The 22,941-nt window shown below is 45.5% G+C and overlaps 1 protein-coding gene across 3 annotated transcripts in view; it reads left to right on the top strand.

The window, feature by feature from the left end:
- ENOX1 (ecto-NOX disulfide-thiol exchanger 1) overlaps positions 1 to 22,941 on the top strand; it is a gene marked incomplete at both ends in the record, with an annotated part of 282,081 nt that overhangs the window by 108,599 nt on the left and 150,541 nt on the right. For all 3 annotated transcript variants that reach the window (XM_079721567.1, XM_079721568.1, XM_079721569.1), the window contains 4 exons: positions 3,853 to 4,023; positions 5,460 to 5,666; positions 9,320 to 9,553; positions 20,393 to 20,605. In XM_079721567.1, the coding sequence (XP_079577693.1) occupies positions 3,853 to 4,023; positions 5,460 to 5,666; positions 9,320 to 9,553; positions 20,393 to 20,605 (825 nt within the window). The remainder of the gene's footprint in view (positions 1 to 3,852; positions 4,024 to 5,459; positions 5,667 to 9,319; positions 9,554 to 20,392; positions 20,606 to 22,941) is intronic.

Below are 22,941 nucleotides of genomic sequence, written 5' to 3'. Positions count from 1 at the left end.
TTAAAGGAGCAGCTGATTCGGGCACTCTAGCTCACTCAGGCCGGGGGGGAGGGAGGGGCACGGAGGCGGGGCGTGCCTGCGGCAGCAGAGGCCAGAGTGACGTTGCAACAGCCTGAGGCACCGTGTGTTCTTCTGGGGAAGTTGTCCCTGGATCCCGGGACCCTGGCAGTGGAGGGTGCACAGGCTCCCGGGAAGGGAGGTGTGGACGGTGACCTGTGCTTGCACACAGGCTTCTTGGTGGCGGCAGCAGCAGCCTTAGCGTTTCATGCCTGTCTCTGGTGTCCGCGCTAATAGCCGCGGCTCGCGCCCGTCTCTGGAGCTCGTTTAGGCGGTGCTCTGGATCCCTTCTCCTCGTGCACCCAAAAGCAATGGTCTCTTGCCTCTTCGGCAGCTCCAGGCCTTTCCCCGGACTCCCTCCCGGCTAGCTGTGGCACACTAACCCCTTCAGGCTGTGTTCACGCAGCCAACCCCAGTCCTCTCCCTGGGATCCGACCTCCGAAGCCCGAGCCCCAGCTCCCAGCCCCGCCCGCCCCAGCGGGGGAGCAGACAAGCCTCTCGGGCTGGTGAGTGCCGGTCGGCACCGATCCTCTCTGTGCAGGAATCTCTCCACTTTGCCCTCCGCACCCCTGTTGCTGCGCTCTCCTCTGCAGCACTGAAGCTTCCCCCCTCCACCACCCACAGCCTCCACCCACGAAGGGGCTTCCTAGTGTGTGGAAACCTTTCCTCCTTCACAGCTCCCTCCCGCTGGTGCAGGTCCCGTCCCTATCCTTTTGTCTCTGTTTTTTCTTTTTTCTTTTCCCTACCCAGGTACATGGGGAGTTTCTTGACTTTTGGGAGGTCTGAGGTCTTCTGTCAGCATTCAGTAGGTGTTCTCTAGGAGTTGTTCCACATGTAGATGTATTTCTGATGTATCTGTGGGGAGGACGGTGATCTCCACGTCTTACTCCTCCGCCATCTTGAAGATCTTCAAAGGGTGCATTCTGCTGATCTTGGAGAGTCTCCTGGAGAGGCTGGGGGTGGCTGTGTCTCCTGCTGGGGACACAGACACTAGCTAGCGGCAGCCACACTCAAAAACTCCTACCCTGTGGAAGCTGGAAGACACTGCTGGCAGGCGCCTGGTGAGATCCTCCTGTGCTCTTGGAGAAAACAATTTTCATCTGTTCATATATTGTTAAAAAGTAATGGTTTCATACTTTTTTTTAAAGTCTAATCCTTCCCACTTCTTCCTCTCAAATACTGAATCTCAGATCCTTTGATGTTCAGCATAATTTAAGTGTTAATTCCTTGCTAAGCTCTTTTCAAGCTACTACACTCACCATGCAGATTTCATTCAACCCCACAGTCTGTTTGTATTAATGTCTCAGAAAAAGCAAAGTAACTCTTGCTCTGTATTCAAGTATTTTGCTCAAGAGTAGTATCTTTTGTCCCCATTCCTGAAGATGTATTTATTTATTTGGCCTTCAAAAAGAAAACACAAAGTCTGCTACAACTGAGAGAACGCAAGAACTGGGCTTCTCGTCTCGTTTTGGGAAACATCTGGTTATTGTAATTCACGGAGCTCTCATGTGGTCCTGAGTGGTTTCAGCCTTAAATCACCTTGTGTTGGCAAACAATAGTAAGGGCCAGGCCAGGAAAGGAACAGACCAATCTCATGTATGGAATGAGATTAAATAAAGGCATCAGCATGCCAGTATTCCCATTACCAATATTTCTATTTCTAATATATCCTCCTGAGAGGCCAATGTGTTATTTCAGTGATGATGACATTGCAAGCCGTTCTGTTCTGGAGCTCTGCTTTAGAATTGGCATCCGTATCAGAAGGCTACATCTTGGTTTGTTTTACAGAGTAGAGTACATTTGTGGTAGTGGCATGTATTAGGTACATGATCTAGTTGGGTCATTCTAGGTGGAAACTTTGAAGTGGTTAAAAGAGATGTTTTTATATCCAGAGCCAGAGACCTGGACCCTAGTTCTGACTTTGCCATTTGTTTGCTTTGTGATGTTGGAAATTTTACTTTACTGCTTTAAGCCTCGATTACTTTAGCTGTGAAATGGGAATAACACCTGTGAAACTTGATGAAGATTTCAAACGAATAACCAAAGTGTGAGTCCTGCCTCTGTCACTTCCAAACTTTTATGTCATTTGTACTTCACTTTGTTTTGAACAATTATCAGTGAAGAATCCTGGAGTCCTAGGAGGCTAGTGCTCCAAGAGATTATCCACTCAAAAGCCCCGCGTGAGAGACAAAGAACCTGAGAACCATAATTATAGAAGTACCTCGAATGTCAGGGTGACTGCTTTGAAAGAGAATGCTTATTTGACAGTTACACTGAGGGTTTCTTAAAAAAGGCCAAAACCAAGAAACAAACCCAAAACCCCACCTCATTTTACTGAAGTAAGGCTGGTATGCAGTCAAATTAAATGGATTTCCTCATAAATGGGACAGCAGTCCTCTTGAGCTTACAAATCAGGATCACCCTGCTTATTCTGTTCAATCCAGAAGAGGAATGGAAATACCCAAAGCAGCTGGAGGAAAGCTATAATAAACTTCTTCCTAGAAAGGAAAAGTCCATGCTGGTCCTTCTGTATCCCCTGGAGAGTCTTGGTAAACAAAGCCTATAGTTGTCACTTCACCTGCCTCTGGGCTTATCTGACCTTTCAGCACAGGTAAGCAAAAGGTGAGGCCATGCAGGAGCCTAAGGCACGGGCTGGCTGGACGTGAGAACCACAAAGGAGAGGGGGTGGGAGGGAAGAATGGGAATGATCTAGAATAATGGGGAGAAAAGGAGAACAAGAGAAAGAAATTTCGTCCCTGAGAACTGTAGTGGAGGGTCACCACGGCTACTGCTGGGGGCATCTGTGCTTCTGTTTGTCTACCTCCAAACAGATTCACACCACCAATGAGAGTATGTTATCTGAAAACAGAAAAATTCTCAGGAGAGGGATCCCCTTGCAGCTACTCTAGAAACTCAGTACATCTTAACAGTCCCTACTCTTAGAAAGGTGTTACTAATTAAAAATAAAAAAATTAAAATCCCTGTGTATCACTTTTGAAATGACTTGCTTTAGTATCCCATTAAAAAAAAAATTCAGTGTTTACATTGGAAAACCCACCCTTTTTGTGCCCTTCCATTTTTTATGCAGGGCGTAAATTTGTATTTTTTATACAACAAACAAAGATTTCAGAAGGGTGGTCAATTATTTGCTGATTGAATTATAGGAAGAACGTGTGATTATCCAATAGAACTCAGAAATGTATATAGCTAATATTATGCCCGCATGTATCTAACCCAGCCTTAGTAATTATAATCACTCTTTTTTTTTTATTTCCTGGGGGGAGTAGGTTAGGTTGGACCTGAATGCATCATTATAAAGTATGCACATATAAACTGAACTTTCTTAAATCGAGGTCACTTGGGTAAGAAGGCTCTTTTGATAAAACCGGGTTGACAGTTGTATTCACTGGGCACTTCAGTGTTAAATGATATTCTTCCCACATCCTGGGTCATAAGGCAGTCACATCTACATCGAAGTTAAGAAACAGAAAATCACGTTCACAGTAACAGCAAAGCTTCATGGTGCGTGGTTTTACACTTGAATACGTTGTGTTCTGTTCTGCCATGTTAATATTTTAAACAATATAACTTCCTTTCCATGTAGCATTAAGTTCATCTTTTATTTTCTCTTTACCTTTCTGAAATAGCTTTCTATATTGCTATATTTATGCCAGGAGAAATTCCTAAAACATAGGAAGCATAAAGTCAAATCATCTTTGCAGGAAAACGGCAAAAGTAACAACAAAAACCAGTTTAAGATCCTCCAACCAAAATGATATCTTGTGTACTTTACAGACTCAATCTGTGTACCAGGCTTTGATCCAGGCCTCAACATGATGACTGGGATCACCCCTATTAACCCAATGATACCAGGCCTGGGGCTGGTACCCCCTCCGCCAACAGAAGTGGCTGTCGTCAAAGAAATAATCCACTGCAAGAGCTGTACTCTTTTCCCCCAAAACCCAAGTAAGTGATGTCTGTGAGAAGTATTTGATCATCGATTTAAGTTTCTTTCTCTTTTAATATAGTATTGCATTCATTTTCAGATGTGACTCAAAGTTCTCCCACCTAGGTACACAGAGTGGGGATCATTCTACAGGAGTCCTTCGTCTCTAGATTAAAACAAATATGTGGGTCACTGTGTCTCTCCAGGAGCTGAATTGACACCACGAAGGGAGCATGGGTGATTGGGGTGTATAGCCAGCATTGAGAACCTTTTTGCGCGCAACGAAGTCTAGCATTTGCTGCAGATCGGAGTGTGAAATATGTGAACGCTTCCATCCATCTTCACAAATGTGGGAGAGAAGCTCTGAAATGCGTTTTGCTAGATGGAAAACGGACTTAATTTGGCAGTTAGCGATTCGGTGGTGGAGGGGAGCGGGGAGCCTGCCTCTCAGAGTTCCTGGACCAGATCGCGTTCGCTTGAAGGAAACATATATTTGATGAAATAAATAGGCCAGTTTTGTTTTTTTTAACTTAGCCTCTGATACTAAATTTATGGGCTTAAATAGCTGGGATTTTTTTTTATTCATATGAATCAGTGTTGCCTTTTTAAAGTGGACTTTTCAGAAGATTGCTTTTTATCTTTTTATGCAGGCTCCCTCAGATTTAGTAGTTTGCTCATTTAAATGTGAATGATAAAAAAAAAAAAAAAGAGGGGTGGTTTCAGGCCTTGTGCTTCGCAGCCAAGTAAGTACTGCACCTGCTTTCAGGCTGTGCTCCCTGTTCTGCCTTACTGGTCCATTATCCCGCAACCAGACAAAGCAGACAACAACCCTCGGTTTTTGTTTTTTTTGTTTGTTTTGTTTTTTTGGCGGTACGTGGGCCTCTCACTGTTGTGGCCTCTCCCGTTGCGGAGCACAGGCTCCGGACGCGCAGGCTCAGCGGCCATGGCTTACGGGCCCAGCCGCTCCGCGGCACGTGGGATCTTCCCGGACCGGGGCACGAACCCGTGTCCCCTGCATCGGCAGGCGGACTCTCAACCACTGAGCCACCAGGGAAGCCCAACCCTCGGTTTTTCATCATGTTTTTATTTCATCATGCTCTATACTTCATGAAGTTTTTTTTTTTTTTTTTTCCGATTTTCTGGGCCTCTGTATTATGAAGGAGAAATGAAATTATGGCAACATTAGCTGTATCTCTGTTCGCGGACGAGCATAGCCACTCTGTGTAGAACTGAACACAGAAAGCAGAGAAAGGTGGGGAGGAGGAGGGGACAGGCACTGAAAACCAGGACAGCCTGCCATCTGTGTAGATCGCTCTAGAAATCCATCATTACTCAGAATGGAGAAGGTTAGTCTGCGAGTTTGACTTTCACCAGGTGAACCAGAAAAACAAACAAACAAAAAAAAACAGCAACTATAACTAAAAGGCAAAACCCTCTGTTTTGTTGCGGTTCTCAGATCTTCCACCTCCCTCCACAAGAGAACGACCTCCCGGGTGTAAGACCGTGTTTGTCGGGGGATTACCAGAAAACGCCACTGAGGAAATCATTCAAGAAGTCTTCGAGCAGTGCGGTGACATCACAGCGATTCGGAAAAGCAAGAAGAATTTTTGTCACATTCGCTTTGCCGAGGAGTTCATGGTTGATAAAGCCATTTACCTTTCTGGTACTTTGCATCACATAAGGGGGTTTTCTCGGCGCTTTGTGATGTCTTGTTATGTTAATATGAGCGTATTCCCTTTTGCCTTAATGCACAATAAAAGTCCCCACAGTTTGGGGCTAGAGAAGGAGGAATTCTGCCCTTAGGCTGCCAGAAGCTCCCTGTTAAGTCTGTGAACGCACCTCCCTGCTGCAGACACGGTGTCCCACCATCCAGGCTTTAGGAATTCCATCGAGTTTCTAATTAATGTTCTCAAGTGCTTCTTAGATGAGAAGCAATATTATGAATACTGAGGACCATTATTATTATTGGATGTAATTCTCTGGGGGAATAAAGTCCTCTCTCAGCATAATTTCAGTTTTTCAGAAGTGGTTCACTTTCTAGACACCAGATCAAGATGAGTGCCTTGCAGAAAGTGGTCCTCGGGCCTGCGGAGGAGGCCCAGCATCACCGCCCAGTTGCTAGTGCATTTAGCCTGGCTAAGCCCGCCCCACCATCCCTGCTTCTCTGGTGCCATTTATAAGGGAAATTTTTACAGAGGTTGAAATTAAGCCTCCTGCTGCCTTCTACCCTCTGGGTGTTAGAGCAAATGTATGGAGCCTGTCAGCAAGGCCTTTGCCAAATCTAAGCATCACAGAGCTGGTATTGAAATGTAGCTTTGGAAGGATGTCTTTTTAGATTTAACTCACTGCCATGCCCTCTGTGTCTCCATCTGCATATTTCAGTCTGTCACTCTGCACATCACTTCCCTCTTCCAGAGGCAAAGCTAGTGGGGAAAAGTGCGAAAAGAAGAGGGGAAAAAAAATCTGAACATTACTACCAGATTTACTTAACTCTGCAGTCAGCCCCTATTACCATAAAATTGTCTTGCAAACCCCAGAAGCCTTGAGGTTATTCCAACACTGAAGAGACTTTCCTGAGCTAGATAGTGACCTGGAGAACTTTAAAACCCTTATTCCAATAAAACCTGACAGTGGAAAAGGAAACCTGAAAGTATTCCAGAATGGAGGTGGACGATAAAACATCGAATAAAAATACAACACTCATATCTCTCACAAAGTCTTGAGCTACAGCATCAGAGTAATCTATTAGACAACTGGGGATTCTGTTGAGTGTACGGCACTGGATTTCACAGGTCTCGGGCAAGATAACCTCTCTCTGAGCCTCTCTTTTCTCTTCTGCAAAATCGAGATAGTAATAGTGCTACCTCATCGGATTGTTATGAGGAATGAATCAAAATAAGGGATATTAAGTGCCTAGCAGGGCACGTGCAACATGGGAACCATTCAGTAAGTGGTTGTTTTTAACACAAATATCCTGATGATGATAGAGAAGGAATCCTGCCCTGGGAATTTGGGTTCTAATCACAGCTCCACCAATACAACTATGACTTTACCCCCACCTGATTAAATGAAAGGGCTACAGTAAATCAAAGGTGTTTTTCAACACTGACATAATGTTTAGACCCAATCAGAAAACTCATAGTACATTGCCCAAAGATGAACAGTTCCAAATTTAGGCACATGTAAGTTTCAAATTTATGCCTTGATGCTATATTTTTTTCAAGCTCTGACCCGGCCCCCTGCCTGACTACCCCTTGGCATCCCACAGCAAAGGCCTCACCTCCAGCCTACCTGCCTGAGTACACACGGGCCTCCCAGCTCTGCCTGGGCTGCCCTGGCAAGGTTGCAGCATCGTCCTGGGAAGGTCTGAAAGGCTGACTGGGAGGGGCAGGAAGGCAGGCAGGCTGCCGCTCTTACGTCAGAGCCCCCGCAAGCCCTAGCCCAGCTGGATGGCCTGTCTAATTTTAGGACCAAAATCACATTTGAGGGCCAAGCTAATTTTAGACTCAGCCTCATCACAGGGCTCTTTTAAGGCCTTAATGATGGTGTTTTGATGAAAGAGAGGGTAATTTTTGGAACCAGAAATGTCTGTGTCTGAAAAGTGATGCTCTGGACATGACCAGGGGAAAGTTGCTTGGCCAGTTGGCCAGTCTTAGGCCATTCTGCCTGCTCAGCTGTTACGTATATATCACCATGGCCTGCTGATTTGTTAAGTTTCCACAGCCCACAACCAAAATATACTCTGCTTTAGCATTAATTCTGCCCCTCTGTGATCAGATGTTTGCTTCTTTTTTTTCTTTTTGCTTGTGAACACTTTTTAAAAAAATTTATTTATTTTCTAACATCTTTATTGGGGTATAATTGCTTTACAATGGTGTGCTAGTTTCTGCTGTATCACAAAGTGAATCAGCTGTATGTGTACATACATCCCCAAATCCCCTCCCTCTTGAGATGTTTGCGTTTTTGATAGGTATTGTTATGTCTTCCCAGTTTTAGAGAGATAATACCTTTTAAACCTGGGAGTGAGAGGGTCATAACAGGAATCAGACTTGAGATCTGTTTCACATTTGTAACTTTTCAAAGGTGTGAAGTACCCTACTGGGGAGAAGCCAGCCTCTCCTGGGATTTTTCAGCTGAGTTTCAACCCCAAATGCTAAAATAATCCATAGAAATCTACCACAAGGTCCTGAGCATCAGTACAGTGCAGCCTAGCATTTCACAGTGGTGTCTCATTTGCAAAGTCCCTGCACAGCAAAAGTGCTTATTTTGCTCGCTCGTCTGGCAGCCACTGACAGCAGGGATCCTGCTGGGACCTGAATTTATGTTTTCAAAGATCTGAGTACCCCAAACTGAAGAGCAACCTCAAAGCCAAACCTCCTTCCCTTGAAGTTAGGCTGGCGGCCTGGTTTCAGTTCTGTTTGTGTTGATTTCTCAGATCAAGTTTCTGCTTATAATCTTTATAAGTTGTGTAGCTCACAGTAAATCCCCCAAAGACTTCCAGGCCCATTTTTTTGGTCTAGCTCTGGGCTCTCACACGGGCTCCTGTGGCCTTCAAAGATTGCATGGACAATTTGTGCAGTGCTGCGTGCCAGATGAGGTGCTGGAGGGCTGTAAGGAAGGCCGCGGCGAGGCCTCTTGATTGAAGGTAAAATATTCTCCTGTGTGCCCCAGAGGATAAGTGGAAATAAAACAGTATTGCAAAATTGCCTTGGTAATTGTGGCTTTTGCAGCCGCTGAGACAGAATGGAGCAAGCGGCGTTTTCTAGGAGAATGAAGCAATAGCCTGTGAGTGAGATGTCGTGGAATTTACTTTGTAGATCTTTTTAAATATCATAGATAATATTTATTAACTCGCACTCCACCTCCTTCTAAAAAATAAAAGTAAGAGGGCTTATGCAACAGAGTTACAGTAAATTGAAAATATAAAATTGAGGCCATAAAAAGTGGAGGGGGAAGAAAGCTACATGCCCCATAGTTTTCTGATCTTCCTGGAAGCCAGAAGGAAGAAGGAGTTAGGATAATAGGATAAGTGCCCTGGTTCTTGAGATCATCCTCTTGGCAACATAGGCTTGAAGACCTCTCCCAGTGGAGCGTTTATCCCCAAATCTGTAATAGGCGTACTTCAGGCCGTGCTTCCAGATGGCCTCGGAGGATAACAGCTTCCCACCTCCTATGGGAAGGATGTCCTTTGTAAGGGAAAAAGAAATCAGTGAGAGCTCCCCTGGCGCGTCCTGAGGGCCTGGCCCCGAGACTGTGACAGTCGTGTGTGACAATGTTGTGACAGTGTGATGTGACCCGCCTTCCCACTGGTTTCAGGTTACCGGATGCGCTTAGGGTCTAGCACGGACAAAAAGGACTCGGGCCGGCTGCACGTGGACTTCGCCCAGGCCCGGGACGACTTCTACGAGTGGGAGTGCAAGCAGAGGATGCGCGCCCGCGAGGAGCGGCACCGGCGGAAACTGGAGGAGGACCGGCTGCGGCCTCCCTCGCCACCGCCCATCATGCACTACTCGGAGCACGAGGCCGCGCTCTTGGCTGAGAAGCTGAAAGGTAGGAGCTGCGCGCGTTTGCTTCCTCCGCCGCCGCCCCGCCATCGCCCGCCGCCAGGGAAACAGCGTGATCCCCAGGCGCCAGGCCCAGGTGTTTCTCCTGTCCCTTGGCGTGCTGAGCTCATGGGACCGGGGTCCCCCGGGCTTCCTCCTGCTGCCTGGACAGAGCCGTGCCCCTGCCCAGCCCTCTCCCCTGCCTTCTCCCTGAATGTGTGTGTGTATCAACCAAACTCAAGCAGAGCGGGTCAGAAGAGCCCTCCGCACTAGCCCCGTAGCAGGCCACCGTCTGACTTCCTACCCCTGTTGAATGAACCAGTGCCTCCTCCTGCAGGCAGGCAGGTCCCGGGGCTCCTCCAGGTCTGTAGTTTGCACTCTGCTGGCCTCTTAACAAAGCCACCCCACACACAAGGCTCATCTGCAACCGTGCTGGGGCCCGTGCAGGACAGAAGAGAAATGTAGAATAGGGTCCCTGTCTTTAGAGATGGAGGGGAAGGGACCCTCCTAACGTCTATGGAAGAATTAGAACTAGAAGTGAGCATGTGTCATTTCTTTAACTGTTTTCTGTGCTCCTCTCCCGGGTTTGAGGCCCTGGGGGATAAAGACAGAGAGACGGAGGCTTTAGTACCTGCCACAGTGAACTACAGATGACTGGGGAGAGGCCAGATGTGGAAGTTAGGATGACATGTGTGTCAGTTCTGTTCCATTATTGAGCAGAGTTGTTTGACTCCAGCAACAAGGGTGCACTTCACAGGCAAGTGATGGTCACACCCTCCCCGGTCTGTTGGGCGTGTCAGGTTTCGATGAAAAAACAGGTCATGGTGGCTGGCCACGATGAACTGTAATGCAAAGCCAATGACATGATTGTCAACCAGCATATGAGCAACATGCTTTGGGAGCTCACGGACAGGTGTGAGTGGTGTTGATGTCAGTGTCAAGAAAGTCTTCGCAGAGGAGGCAGAACTTGAACCTTGCAGGATACACAAGATTTGTTTCCCCAGGAGAAGAAAGGGCCTAAAGACATTCTTGTCAGAGGCTGGAGCTCAAGGAGTGAAGACAGGAGGCAGAGGGGATTTGGGCACAGGCGGAGAAAGGCAGGTCGCCTCCTGGGGGAACAGAGTGAAGGTGACGCTGGGAAAGCAGCCTGGGGCCAGATGGTGAAGGCCCGAGGGCTGCCACCGGATTTGGGTTTTATTCCATAAACAACGGAGAAGTCATTAGGAGAGGAGAGATGCGATTGATCCTTGGAGTGTTTTAGAGCATAGCTGGCAGTGCTTAAAGTGGATTGGATGTTTTCACTAAAGGAAACATGAATAGCTGCCTGAAACCTATTTTAGGAAGATAGGAAGTTGACATTCTGTTTTTTTAAAAAAGCATTTAAGGGCTTCCCTGGTGGCGCAGTGGTTGAGAGTCCGCCTGCCGATGCAGGGGACACGGGTTCATGCCCCGGTCCGGGAAGATCCCACATGCCGCGGAGCGGCTGGGCCCGTGAGCCACGGCCGCTGAGCCTGCGCGTCTGGAGCCTGTGCTCCGCAACGGGAGAGGCCACAACAGTGAGAGGCCCGCGTACCGCAAAAAAAAAAAAAAAAAAAGACTTCTGCTTCTAGCCCTCATCCCCTGCTCCAGCCTTGGGAGCCCCTAATCAGATGCAGTTGCCACTGAAACTGTTGACTCGGAAAAAAAAAAAAAAACAAAACCTCACATTGTAAGAGCTGTGAGTTGAGTTTATTCAGTGTCTTATTGAGGACTCTAGCTCAGGGGACAGCCTCTCAGAGAGCTCTGAGGAAGTTTTCCAAAGAGGTAACGGAGGAAGTCAATATATATGTGATTTTGGTGAAGGGGGTGCCTGCACCCAAGCACACATCTTAGGAGAAGGCTGCTGCTAGTCACAAGGAACAGATATCTTAGTTAATGGCTTTAGTACTTTTCTAAGTATGGGAAGATGCAAGAATTTGGGTTCATAAAAGTTTCTCCTGAAAATATCTACCCATGTGGAAGCCTGTTCTGCCAGTTTCCCCAGAGCACAGAGTGCTGCATGCCTTTTCTCTGCCCAGAATTCCTTTCAGGGTGTGTTGAAGGTCAGCGACTGCAGTGGCTAATGACCTGATCCTCGTAGAACCTTCCTTAGTTGACGTAACCATGGAGCACCTCTTACTGATGCCCTTGGCACATGTTCTGCTGCTCCGAGAAGGTGTGTCTTACCATCATAGACTGTGGCTGTCCCTTTAATAAAAAGCATGTAAAACGCATATGCAGACGTCCTCTCACTTTTCCATTCAGACTGGAATCCATAAGGAGCGAGCAGAATGAGGAAGAGCAACATTCTCGAGCAGGAATGTTGATTTTGGAGCAAATAATTTTTTCTTTAATATCCAGTACATTGTGTAGTATCACCTCACTTAATGAGCTACATCAGCTCAACTGTATTCGATCGTGTCCACACCTCGAAGTGACAAAAACTAGCACCTTGGCGCCGTGAGCCCATGGAGGAGTTTCAGGAAAGTTTGGCATCTACGTTAGGTTCTTTTTAAGAAACCAGCACAGAAGTGTCTTTGCGTGTAAGAGTTCCACAGCATTGCCTTTCCTGTTAAAGGATAGCAGATTGGGAAGTCAGTTTGGTAAAGTCATTTGCAAACCTTGCCATTTCAAAACTGTATATTTATATAGATGAGTGTAATTTGAAGAATTTAGAAGCCGTACCTTTGCCAAGTACTGTGTGATCCCTTGAGGAGAGAACAGATTGGAAATTTTAATAGATGGCAGTTACAGTAAAATGAGCTAGCTGGGGCGACATCTTAGGCAACAGTCAGGTAATATCAAGCTTGACAATTTCAACCCAAGCACAGAGTTTGGAATATAAACAGCATTTAATTGCTTAGGAAATTGGCCGCCTCTGAGAGGAAATCCACTCCACGCTCCTGATAACGCTGAAAAGCCAGGCAGAGGAGCCAAGGAAACTGTTTCCCTGAAGATGATTTCCTTGATGTGGGGATGTAAAACACCATCAAGACCTCAGGTAAAAAAAAAACCTGGATCAGAAAGGAAATGGAAATACAATCTGAAAATACCTAATTGGATTTGATTTTTTTTCCTCCCCTGAGAAATCTTGCTATCTCAGGTGTACTACAAGCATTTTCCCCCCATTTTACACCATACTCGTTTATCCTTAGAATTTTCTTGTGGAAAATCAGCTTTATCCAGCAAAATCTGTACTGGCCAAGTCTTTACTCTAACCGACAAGGCCCTCCATATCCTGCCCGGTGGTAAAACTATGCATACAGTAGATGCTCAGTAAATTAATTCCTGTCTCTCTTTCTTAGCTGTTTGGAGCTATGAGCGTGTTGCGTTTCTGGCCAGCAGTGCTACCAGGCATGATGGGAAGTGTAGGGAAGTGTGATGTGCCCTCGGCCACCATTCCACTCACTCCACAAGTATTCGCTGAGCTCTTTGCCATATCCCTGACACTGTGATGCCAGGGAAGCAGCACACAAAGCCGCTGCCTCACAGAGTTTAGGTGTAGTTTAGGTTTCTTGAGTGACAGAGGCAATTACAAAGCTCTTCCCACTATTACGCATGGGAAGTGCAGCGCGCTAGCCCGGGAGTGGTAGGCAACCCAGCCTGGCAGAGGTGGGGTGAGAGAGGGGTGACCTTCTGGGACCCGGTAGCCCCGATCCAGTGGTCCCTGGGTCTTCTGAAGTCAGAGGAGACACTGAGTTGTAATGGTGTAGCGTCTGAGGCACTGCAGCACCCAGTGTCTGTTATGGTTAATACAAATTCTAGAAAAGAAAATTAGCGGGCACCCTGCTGATTAAATAGACATTGTTCTGAGACAGTTCAACTTAGTGAAGACTGACTGGGAAGTAACTGCTCACAGATCCAAAGTTTATGGCACGGCTTTGAGAAAGTGAGAAGAAGCTCAATACCACCATAATTACACTTTATTGGAAACAGTAGCACCAGGCAGATGAGATAATGAATTTCTCTTGGTCTAATACAGACCATCCACCCCTGGGGGAGCCCCATGTTTGGACTGTGGAAGGGAGAGATTGATTAGACAGTGAGGAAAGATGATCTCCTTATTCACTGGGGATTTCTCCTGGCAAGAGCATTTAAAAGTTCTTGTGTACTTTTTCCCCCTTTGGAAAGCTTCACATAATCTTTCATTATGTGATGAATGAAGAGTTTCTCTCTGAATCAGGTGAAGTTTTGACAAAGCTTTGCAAGCATTGTCCTTGGGATTCCCTGATATGTCATCCAGGATGCAGTCCTTCTGCGATCAGCATTTGTAATCTCTGAGGACTAGTCTCTGATGTGCATACAGAATGGCCCCCGATCAGCCTGCCAGAGGGAGAAACCGCGCAAGTGGTTGCCAGCATCTTGCTGAGATGGTTGTCAATATTTATGGTTCTGAGAAACTAAAAAAAATCAATAATGCTCTGAGCCAAGTCGAAGTTCCATTAGCTAGAAGCCAGGCTTCCTTCTCAGGGCAAAGGAAATATGAAGCACGGGAACCTGTTTGAGAATCACATCCTTGGGCGTTACTGACCTTCACAAGGCGAGATAGACCACTTCATCTCGAAACATTTTACCTGATCCAAAAGCAGGAATAATCAGTGCATGTTTATGTTGTCCCCGCTGAATTTTCTCATTTTCACAGGTACTAAATTGTTGGAGAGATTGTGTGTGTGTGTGTGTGTGTGTGTCTGTGTGTGTGTAAGTGAACTTGTAGGTATGTCGAGGGTAGAGGAGGAAGTATTAACACTTGTGTAGCCTTTCACACTATCTGTGATTTGAAGGATAGGTAAGGTATCACCCCTCTTGATGGTTAATTGAGCAGCCAGAGAATGAAGATTTGTTTAGGGATGTCTAATTTTTAGGTACACGTAGTGAGATTTTGGGAATGTTGTAGTAGCAGTGCCGTCCTGGAATGTCCATTCTGCCTGAATCAGTATGTGACTGTACACTATAAGTTATTTCTACCTATCATAGACTCTAGAAATCAGGGACAGCTGTATAGACATACCATTCATTCTGTGTGTGTGTGTATGTATGTGTGTGTGTGTGTGTCTATCCCCATTTCTGTGGAAAGAAAAAGTGTTGTAGGATGTCTTCCTTTTTTCCCTCATTCTCGAGACATTTTGTTCAAACATGGAATCTCCCTTCCTGTCATTCCTTTCTAGACCCACCAGAAATCAGGCTACTCCAACCCACTTCAGTTTTCATATTCAGGGCTCATGGCCTGGCTCTTGTCACACTTATTGTTCTGAAATTCAGGGCCAGATCTCCCTGTGCACCCAAAGAGGGAGAAGAAATACAAAATGAGCCTGTATCAGTGATTTTACTTAACTCACTAATTAATGAGAGAATGAGTAAGATGTTAAAACTGGTTCAGAAGAGAGTTTGCTTTGTAAAGACTTATATTTTCTTGTGGACAAAAATTCATTTACATTGTTACAGAGAAGAATTATTTGCATTGTTATGCGTTTTCACAATTTGTATTCTGTCCCTAAAGAGTTGTAAAATAGCCTAGTCTTTAACAATTAGAGATTCACATCCCTGTAAAATCAGATAATCCCAGAGGAGGGTGGAGAGGATCCTCTGGCCCAGCATTCCATTGAAAGGATCTGCAGTCCCTATGCCCACTTCCAAGACCTTGACTTTTTTTTTCACATTTTTTTCTGGGATGAAGATGACTGACGTTTAAGCAGCTCTTCTTTAAATGGGGGTGGAGGGTTTGGGGACAGGGATTCACAAAGCTCATGAGAACCACATCAGAGCCTTTCAGTATTCGCCACTCTCTCAGATGCTACTTTCCATTTCAGGTTTTCATTATCTTTTAACTTAGGTGAGCTCCTCACCAGTTTCCCTGGCGTTTATTGAGTGATTTCTTCTAGTGCTTCTCCAGTTTCAATGTGCATATGAAACGCTTGGACTAGGATGCAGATTCTGAGTCAGGAGGCCTGAGTAGGGTGAGGCTACGTTTTTGGTTCCTTTGTTTGTTTTTTTGCGGTACGAGGGCCTCTCATTGTTGTGGCCTCGCCCGTCGCGGAGCACAGGCTCCGGACACGCAGGCCCAGCGGCCATGGCTCACGGGCCCAGCCGCTCTGCAGCACGTGGGATCCTCCCGGACCGGGGCACGAACCCGCGTCCCCTGCATGGGCAGGCGGACTCTCAACCACTGCGCCACCAGGGAAGCCCCGAGGCTACGTTTTTGATAAGCCCCCAAATGAGGCTCATGCTTGTGGTCTTTGACTACTAGCAAAGATGTGTCCCATATGCAATTTTTAGAATGCCTACTACGTGACCCGTGCTCAGTAAACATGGAAAAGAGGGATAGGGAGGGAGGTTGACAAATTCTGATGTGACAAGAAATGAAATAAGATGGGTATGGATTCAGATACTGAAGTGTGATAATCATTATAATATTATTTAGTCCTCACGAAGCTGAATACAAAGGTTATTACCTTCCCAAAATTAAAAAGCTAAATGCAATGGTTATTACCTTCCAGAAAAAAAAAAAAACTTTCAAAAAGTTTTTTAAGTCATTGGATAAGCTGATTAGCTTACTGTGGAAAGCTCTGCCTCTGTGTAATTACCTGACATCTCTCTTAACTTTCATTGCTTATGGTAATAACCTCGGAGGCCTGAAGGATAAAAGGACCAGCCAGCTTAAGTGCCATGAAAACATTTATCTCTGGTAGACAATGTGAAAATACTCTTCAACCTGAAATTAAAATGTTTATTATCGGGCCTCCCTGGTGGCGCAGTGGTTGAGAGTCCGCCTGCCGATGCAGGGGATACGGGTTCGTGCCCCGGTCTGGGAGGATCCCATATGCCGCGGAGCGGCTGGGCCCGTGAGCCATGGCTGCTGAGCCTGCGCATCCGGAGCCTGTGCTCCGCAACGGGAGAGGCCACAACAGTGAGAGGCCCGCATACCACAAAAAAAAAAAAAAAAAAAAAAAAAAAAAAATGTTTATTATCAACGGTATTTCCCAACTTTTGACCACTGGATTTGCTGTAACTTTCCAGCACGAATGCACTGCAAATCTATTAGAAATAGAGTATAATGAAAGAGACTACGAAGGGAAAAACTCAGAGTGAGCAGAAGACTGAAATATGTTTTGGAAGTTTTCTTCTCACATTGACCCCTCAGAACTGGAGGGCCAGTGGATACATGAACCAATGATTACTGTATAGAGTGACTAATGTTTTCGTAGCAGGATATATAGGGAATTGTGGCAACGTAGCAAAGGGACACTGAATTCATGATAGGGTTGCAGAAAAGCTTCCTTTATGAAAGGCATTTAGGCTGACTCTTGAGGGAAGCATAACAGTTAGCCGGGTGGACCAGGAGTTCCGGGGCCCCTAGGATGAGTGCACAGTATATGCAGAAGTAGGGAGACAAGGCCATGGTCCTTAACAAAGAGGAGTGTGACAAAGGAATGGCGAATGGATTGAAGGGGAAACTGCAGATCAAGGGAGGCCATGGAGCAAACAGTTGCAGTAGCCCAGGTGTGACATTGTGAAGACGCTGATTAGAAAACATTGGGCAATTTTTAATGAGCAAATGGTCCATAGTCACTCCATAATATGCCAATTTTCCCAGTTCTTTGTGTGGAGAAAGGATGTCTGCACATTCTAGTGTCTGAAGGGCACCCATGTTCAGAGTTGAACCCACGCATGTTCACAGAAAGTACTTGGAATTTTTATAAGTGCATCTTTGATGTGATTTTTATGAGCTGTGTTAATTTCTTTCCACATGAATAGCTTTAAGAATGCTGCAATCTAAATCCTGTTTAAATTAGTTTATATTGTTTTCTGTTTTCTCTGTGATCTTTCCCCTGAATCCAGAATTGAATTTTCATTTGGGTATTGAAAATGACCGCTCCCAACACCCTCCTGTAGCCATTCAGGGGGAGCTGCTGACTTAGTCTTCATTTAGTATAAAGTCACGTCTTACATGGCACAGACATCGACTAGACTTAACCAGTCGTACGTTAGCTAATGTTTTCACAGTTAATTTGAACGTCGGTACATCAGTCATCTACCAGCCCACCTCAGAAAGTTCAGAAACAAGGATGAAATTGGGAGTTTTCAAAACTATGTACTAAACCATATATATATGTATATATAAGATATATACAGTATATAATGTATATTTTATTTTATTCATATATACTGAGAAAATGGAATTCTGCCTACTATTACTTGTTACAATGTTAGAAAGTCTCTTGCCTACTTACTTTTTCAGCTGTGTATTTTCAGTTGCTTAATCCTAAAATTGCTGTCTCTCTTTCTGAAAACTACCAATTAACTCTAATCTGGTGAACTTATGCTTTAGGTCTAGGAGTGAAGAACAATAATATTTGGCTCTTAGGTCATTCAAGGAAACATGCATTTTTAAAATTTAAGTGTGTTCTTCCTGACAGTAAATTAGGGTATTTATGAACTGCGTAACCACAAGCAAGAGAAGAAAAAACTGCACCCATGCGAGGGTGAAAGAAAGATGGGACCCCGTTGCTCGCTCGCTCTCTCTCTCTCTCTCTCTCTCCTTGGAAGCCCCATAACGAAAACATCTAGGATTTTTCTTTGTGTTACGTAGAGATGCAAGTCACAGCAAAGGGGAAAAATGGTCCATGAAGTCAGAGTTCTCTTTTCTGTTGTTGTTATTTTTTAAGAGGGGGGGAAGAAAAAGAAAAGATTTCTTATAAGCATTAGGTTGATTTCTGCTGTCTTTTCGGAGGCCCGTTCTCCTAACACATATCTGCAGAGAGAGGGAGAGAGGCAGAATTTATTCTGACTGTAAGGGTCGCAGTGGGGCTCCCACGAGCATAATGCTGAATTATGGGCCTCTCCACGGGTTGAACGCAGTGTTAAGTTGTGTGATGGATTCTATCTTATACAAGCTGCTCTGGTCTATGAAATAAGAACCCCGTGCAGCTGGAGTTCACTGAGGGTTGAACTCAGACTGAAATTCCAGAGTTAACAAAACTGTGCAAACCAGCTGTGACGCTGAACAAGTGCACGCTCAATTGCGGGTTGGTTGAAATTGGCAAGGAAACTTGAGTCTTTCACGTGCAGGCTGCCCTGTGGGCCTTCTCCAGGCCACTTATCTCCTCGGATCAAAGCGTGAGGGCAGAAGGGGCAGGTTTGCCCAGGAGTAAAGCTTTGATCCCCAAGCCCAGCCTGTCACCACCCAGGCGGGAGAGGGCCCGGGATGGTGGCCCATCAACAGCAGGATTTCCATCCTGGAGAGTCCACGGGCACTGGGTCAAGCGATCCTGCCCTCACTCAGTGCAAGTACCTCCTGGGCAAGAAGCAGCCACAGCAGCGAAGTGCCCTGGTCTGAAAGGGGGCCTCTGGGATAAAAGGTACTAACGGTATTTCCACAGCGCTCTGCAAAATTCACAAAGCACCCCGCAAATGCAGACTTTGTATGGTGTGTAAAATACTAACAGCGATGGTTGATTGTAAAACCTCTGGTGAGTAAAATAAAATAAAATTCCTTTACTAAATATGAATCACCCTCTATCTGTTCATCTAGAGTGTGTATGTATGTGTGTGTCTATATGTATGCACACAATATATAATAATATATAAACAATGGAATATACACATACAGTGTATAAGGATGTCTCTGGTGTTCCTCTAATAGAGGGAACATGGTAGTCACTTAGTATTTGTCAAATGCGTGAGAAGCATCTGAATCTTTTAGTCTAATTTTGCTTCTTATTTTTAGAACTCAGATTCTACTCAGTTTACTTGGAAGATGTAGGATTTTTAAAAAAAATTTTATTGAAGTATACTTAATTTACAATGTTGTGTTAGTTTCTAGGATATTTCTCTTAAATCACTTTTTTTCGGGGGTAAAAAAATACGGATGAAAGGCTCGTCTCTTCAAGTTTGTCTGGAAAATACGCAGTGAGCCTTCAGCAATAGGATCAATTAATGTTGTAGTAACTGACATACAGCTTCCACTTCCAGTTAACTTAATTTCCTTCAAACTTGCTTCTTCTCCACCTCCAAGTCAGTCGTAAAAGACAGATCTGTTCCAGTAACTATTTGCGGACGGGCAAGTATATTGATTTCTTTGAAATAAACTTTATCACTTATTTACAGGTAGAACCTCCCCCCATCAACACACCCCTCAAACCAAGTTCAAATGGGTTTCCAGTAGCCTTCCAAGGCAAACACTGACCATCCCGGAACAGGTCCTCTTTTGTTGAAAACAAGGAAATATTCTAGTTTTCAGCCTAATCAAATATGTTCTATGAAACCTAAAGTGAAATTAGTTTTGAACTTCAGTAGAATAAGAATTGGCCTATTCCTACTACCACTGTGGGAACAATATCTCACATCACAACCACTTTTAAAAGTAATTTAATCTGTCATCCACATCTTGACAATAACTCAGCAGATTCTAAGACAGAAAACTAGTATCACTGTATGCTATTTCTGGTGAAAGAATAAAGAAATCAACTGGAGGCCAAATAGGTGAATAAGAGTTTTTCGAGCCAGTCTTGAGAAAGAGAAATCTGGGTTTGGTGGAAGAGTGCGGTTGTACCATATTTCAAAGGATGCCCAGAGCAGACCTTCTAAAACTGAGCTCGTGGAGAGGGTGAGCCACCCTTGGTTTCTCGGGTGGTTGTGCAGTGCCGTGGAGCTAGATGTGGGAAGACAAGCTAAGTGATGATGGAGCCATTAGTCGCAGGAAAGCTCACAAGGCCAAGTTCTGAAAACATATCCATTGGGATGGACCGTGCTTTGCCTTTAGAGAGGAACCAAAGTGAAAACCAAACTCTTTCCTGGGCGTGACTTGGACTTGGTGGTTTTGCATTTCCAGACGAGAGCAAGTTTTCAGAGGCCATCACGGTGCTGCTGTCCTGGGTTGAGCGGGGGGAGGTAAACCGGCGGTCTGCAAACCAGTTCTACTCCATGGTGCAGTCGGCCAACAGCCACGTCCGGCGGCTGATGAACGAGAAAGCCACCCATGAGCAGGAGATGGAGGAGGCCAAGGAGAATTTCAAACATGCCCTAACCGGGATCCTCACTCAATGTAAGTAAGATTTGGGGGGGCCATCTCTTTTGTCATGATGTTGCCTTTTCTTATGTACTCATTTTGTTTTTTCATTTGGGGGTAAGTAGTCCCATAATTTCCCATCTTACTCCATATCGAATGGCAAAACCTCATAACCGAGTTCATGTCCTGTGGCAACTTGGAGGAGCACGGACCCCGCCCTGAGAGCTTACTTCTCAAGGTGAGCAGCATTTCTGTAGCTTTTCCGCAGAACACCCGGCCTGGCCCCCAGGGTGGGGCAGACAGACGCTTCGGTGCCTGCTGGACCCACTGCAGTTCACACCGCCCCTGCAGGGTGGCCACCCTCACCTGCGGACCCCGAGCCGAGAGTAGAAGCAGCCCCTGAATACACTGTCACACATTGTCCTTGGGCTCTGTTTAGAAAGAAGGTCAGAAGGACTCCTCCTCAGGATCCTTTATTGGAGGTGAGCCTTGGCTGTCAACACAGGCAACTCAGGAGTAGAGATTTTTCTGCGGTATTATTTTTTGTCCTTTTTTCATTTGGAAAGCAAATTGCCTGAACCACTGGATGCCAGTGATTTTTCACGTCCAGATCCTAAATTGATGAAAGGGAGTCAACGGGGCTTTCTCATAGAACAATAGTTAGGGAAATTACCCAGGGCTCTATTCAAAACAAAGGACATATATTTTTTTATGGGCACTCTGTGTCTGTAGTTAATGTCACAGTGGCATCATGCCTCACAGCTGCTGATGTGCCCTTGCTTGGTAAAACCTATTAAATGACACTTGTAACGGTGCCGCGCTCCATTCCACACCAGGTGCAGGACCCCGCACGGGATGGCAACATATGCAATTTACATATTCATTCTGAGAATAAGTATTATTTTCAATGACATAATGTGCCAAAACGCCCATCACCTCTTTCATCAGTGTAAACCCCAGCCATAATGTATCCGTTAGGATGGAAAGAGAGGAGGGGATGAAAAACCAGAATCTTAACCGTAAATGTGTTTTATATAACTTTGTTGTCAAAAGACCATTTTTGCCACAGCGTAAAATGTCACATAAGGAAACTCCCAAACATAAACTCTGATAAGTGACCAAATATCCAGTATGAGACCAACCTGGGACACCCTGTCTTTGTAGAAAAAAAAAAAAAAAAAAAAGGAAAAACGGAGCTGCTGTATCTCATAGAGACCATTGTCAGACCACCTTACCCAGATTCCCTGGTGGCGAGCCATGACCTTTTACCCGACTGTGTATGCCCAGCAGTTCTGAAGTTGGGGTTACTAGAGCTAGGCTAAAGTCCACTAACACCCAGACCACCTTTTAAAGGAGGGAAGCAGAGAATTGATAGTAGGTGGGGTAGGGTGGATTGGTAGCAGAGGAAAGGGAGAGAGGGAAAGGCCACACCATTCTAATAATACAATTCCTGCAAAGTTATGGCAAGAAGCCAACTGCCTGGACAGCAGAATGATGGCTGATTACCTTTTGCTCAATAGCATCAGTTTTAAATAAATCCTTATTCCTCTGCGGTTTACACTCCCACTGGACAGGGAAGACTCAATCCTTGACTCTCGCAAGGAAGATAGGAAGGCAGCCACACATGAGAATAGGGGAGGGATTATGGTTTTTTCTTGCGATACCTGTTGAAAGAAACACTCGTTAAAAACAAGCCCCCCATCATGTGGCTGAAAGAATGGGATGTGTCTAATATTATACAGGTAGAAGCCAACCTAAGTGTAAAACCACTGAGAGATAGACAAAGAAGTCCAGCACGTGGGGATACAAACATCAGTGTTTTACTCCTGATAAAAGCTAATTGGATAATGGGGTTGAGATCTGCAGCCATGATGGGCTTCCTGATGCTGGACCTGAGGGTTGAGCATCCAGCCACAGGCAGCTCCGAGGACCACAGGCTTCTTCCTGTGGAGCCTGTATCCATATGTACCACATCACACATGGAGAAGCAGACGGGAATGAGTACAGGTGACCCTCGAACAACGCACAGGGGTTAGGGGCTTGGACCCTCTGCAGGTTGAAAAATCCGAGTAGAACTTGACAGTCGGCCCTCCCTGTGCTCAGTTCCATATCCGCAGATTCAACCAAGCATGGATGATGCAGTATTGTAGTATATATAAGTGGACCTGCACAGTTCAAACCTGCGTTGTTCAAGGGCCCACTGTACCCTGTACAGACAGGCTGGTTCACTTGCTTCCTGAAAGAGAAGAGAATGCAGGGCTAGAGCCGGGCCAGGAACTTTGGGGGAAGATCCCACCTCGTGGAGACCGCAAGAATGGAGATTACTGTCATAGATAACACTTAGGTACCCCACCTGTAAAATACCAACAACT

This window comes from Hyperoodon ampullatus, assembly GCF_949752795.1.
Source record: "Hyperoodon ampullatus genome assembly, chromosome: 16".
NCBI classification, from domain to species: Eukaryota; Metazoa; Chordata; class Mammalia; order Artiodactyla; family Ziphiidae; genus Hyperoodon; species Hyperoodon ampullatus.
Note: the sequence above shows the minus strand (reverse complement) of the source record. Positions and strands in the feature narration are given on the sequence as shown.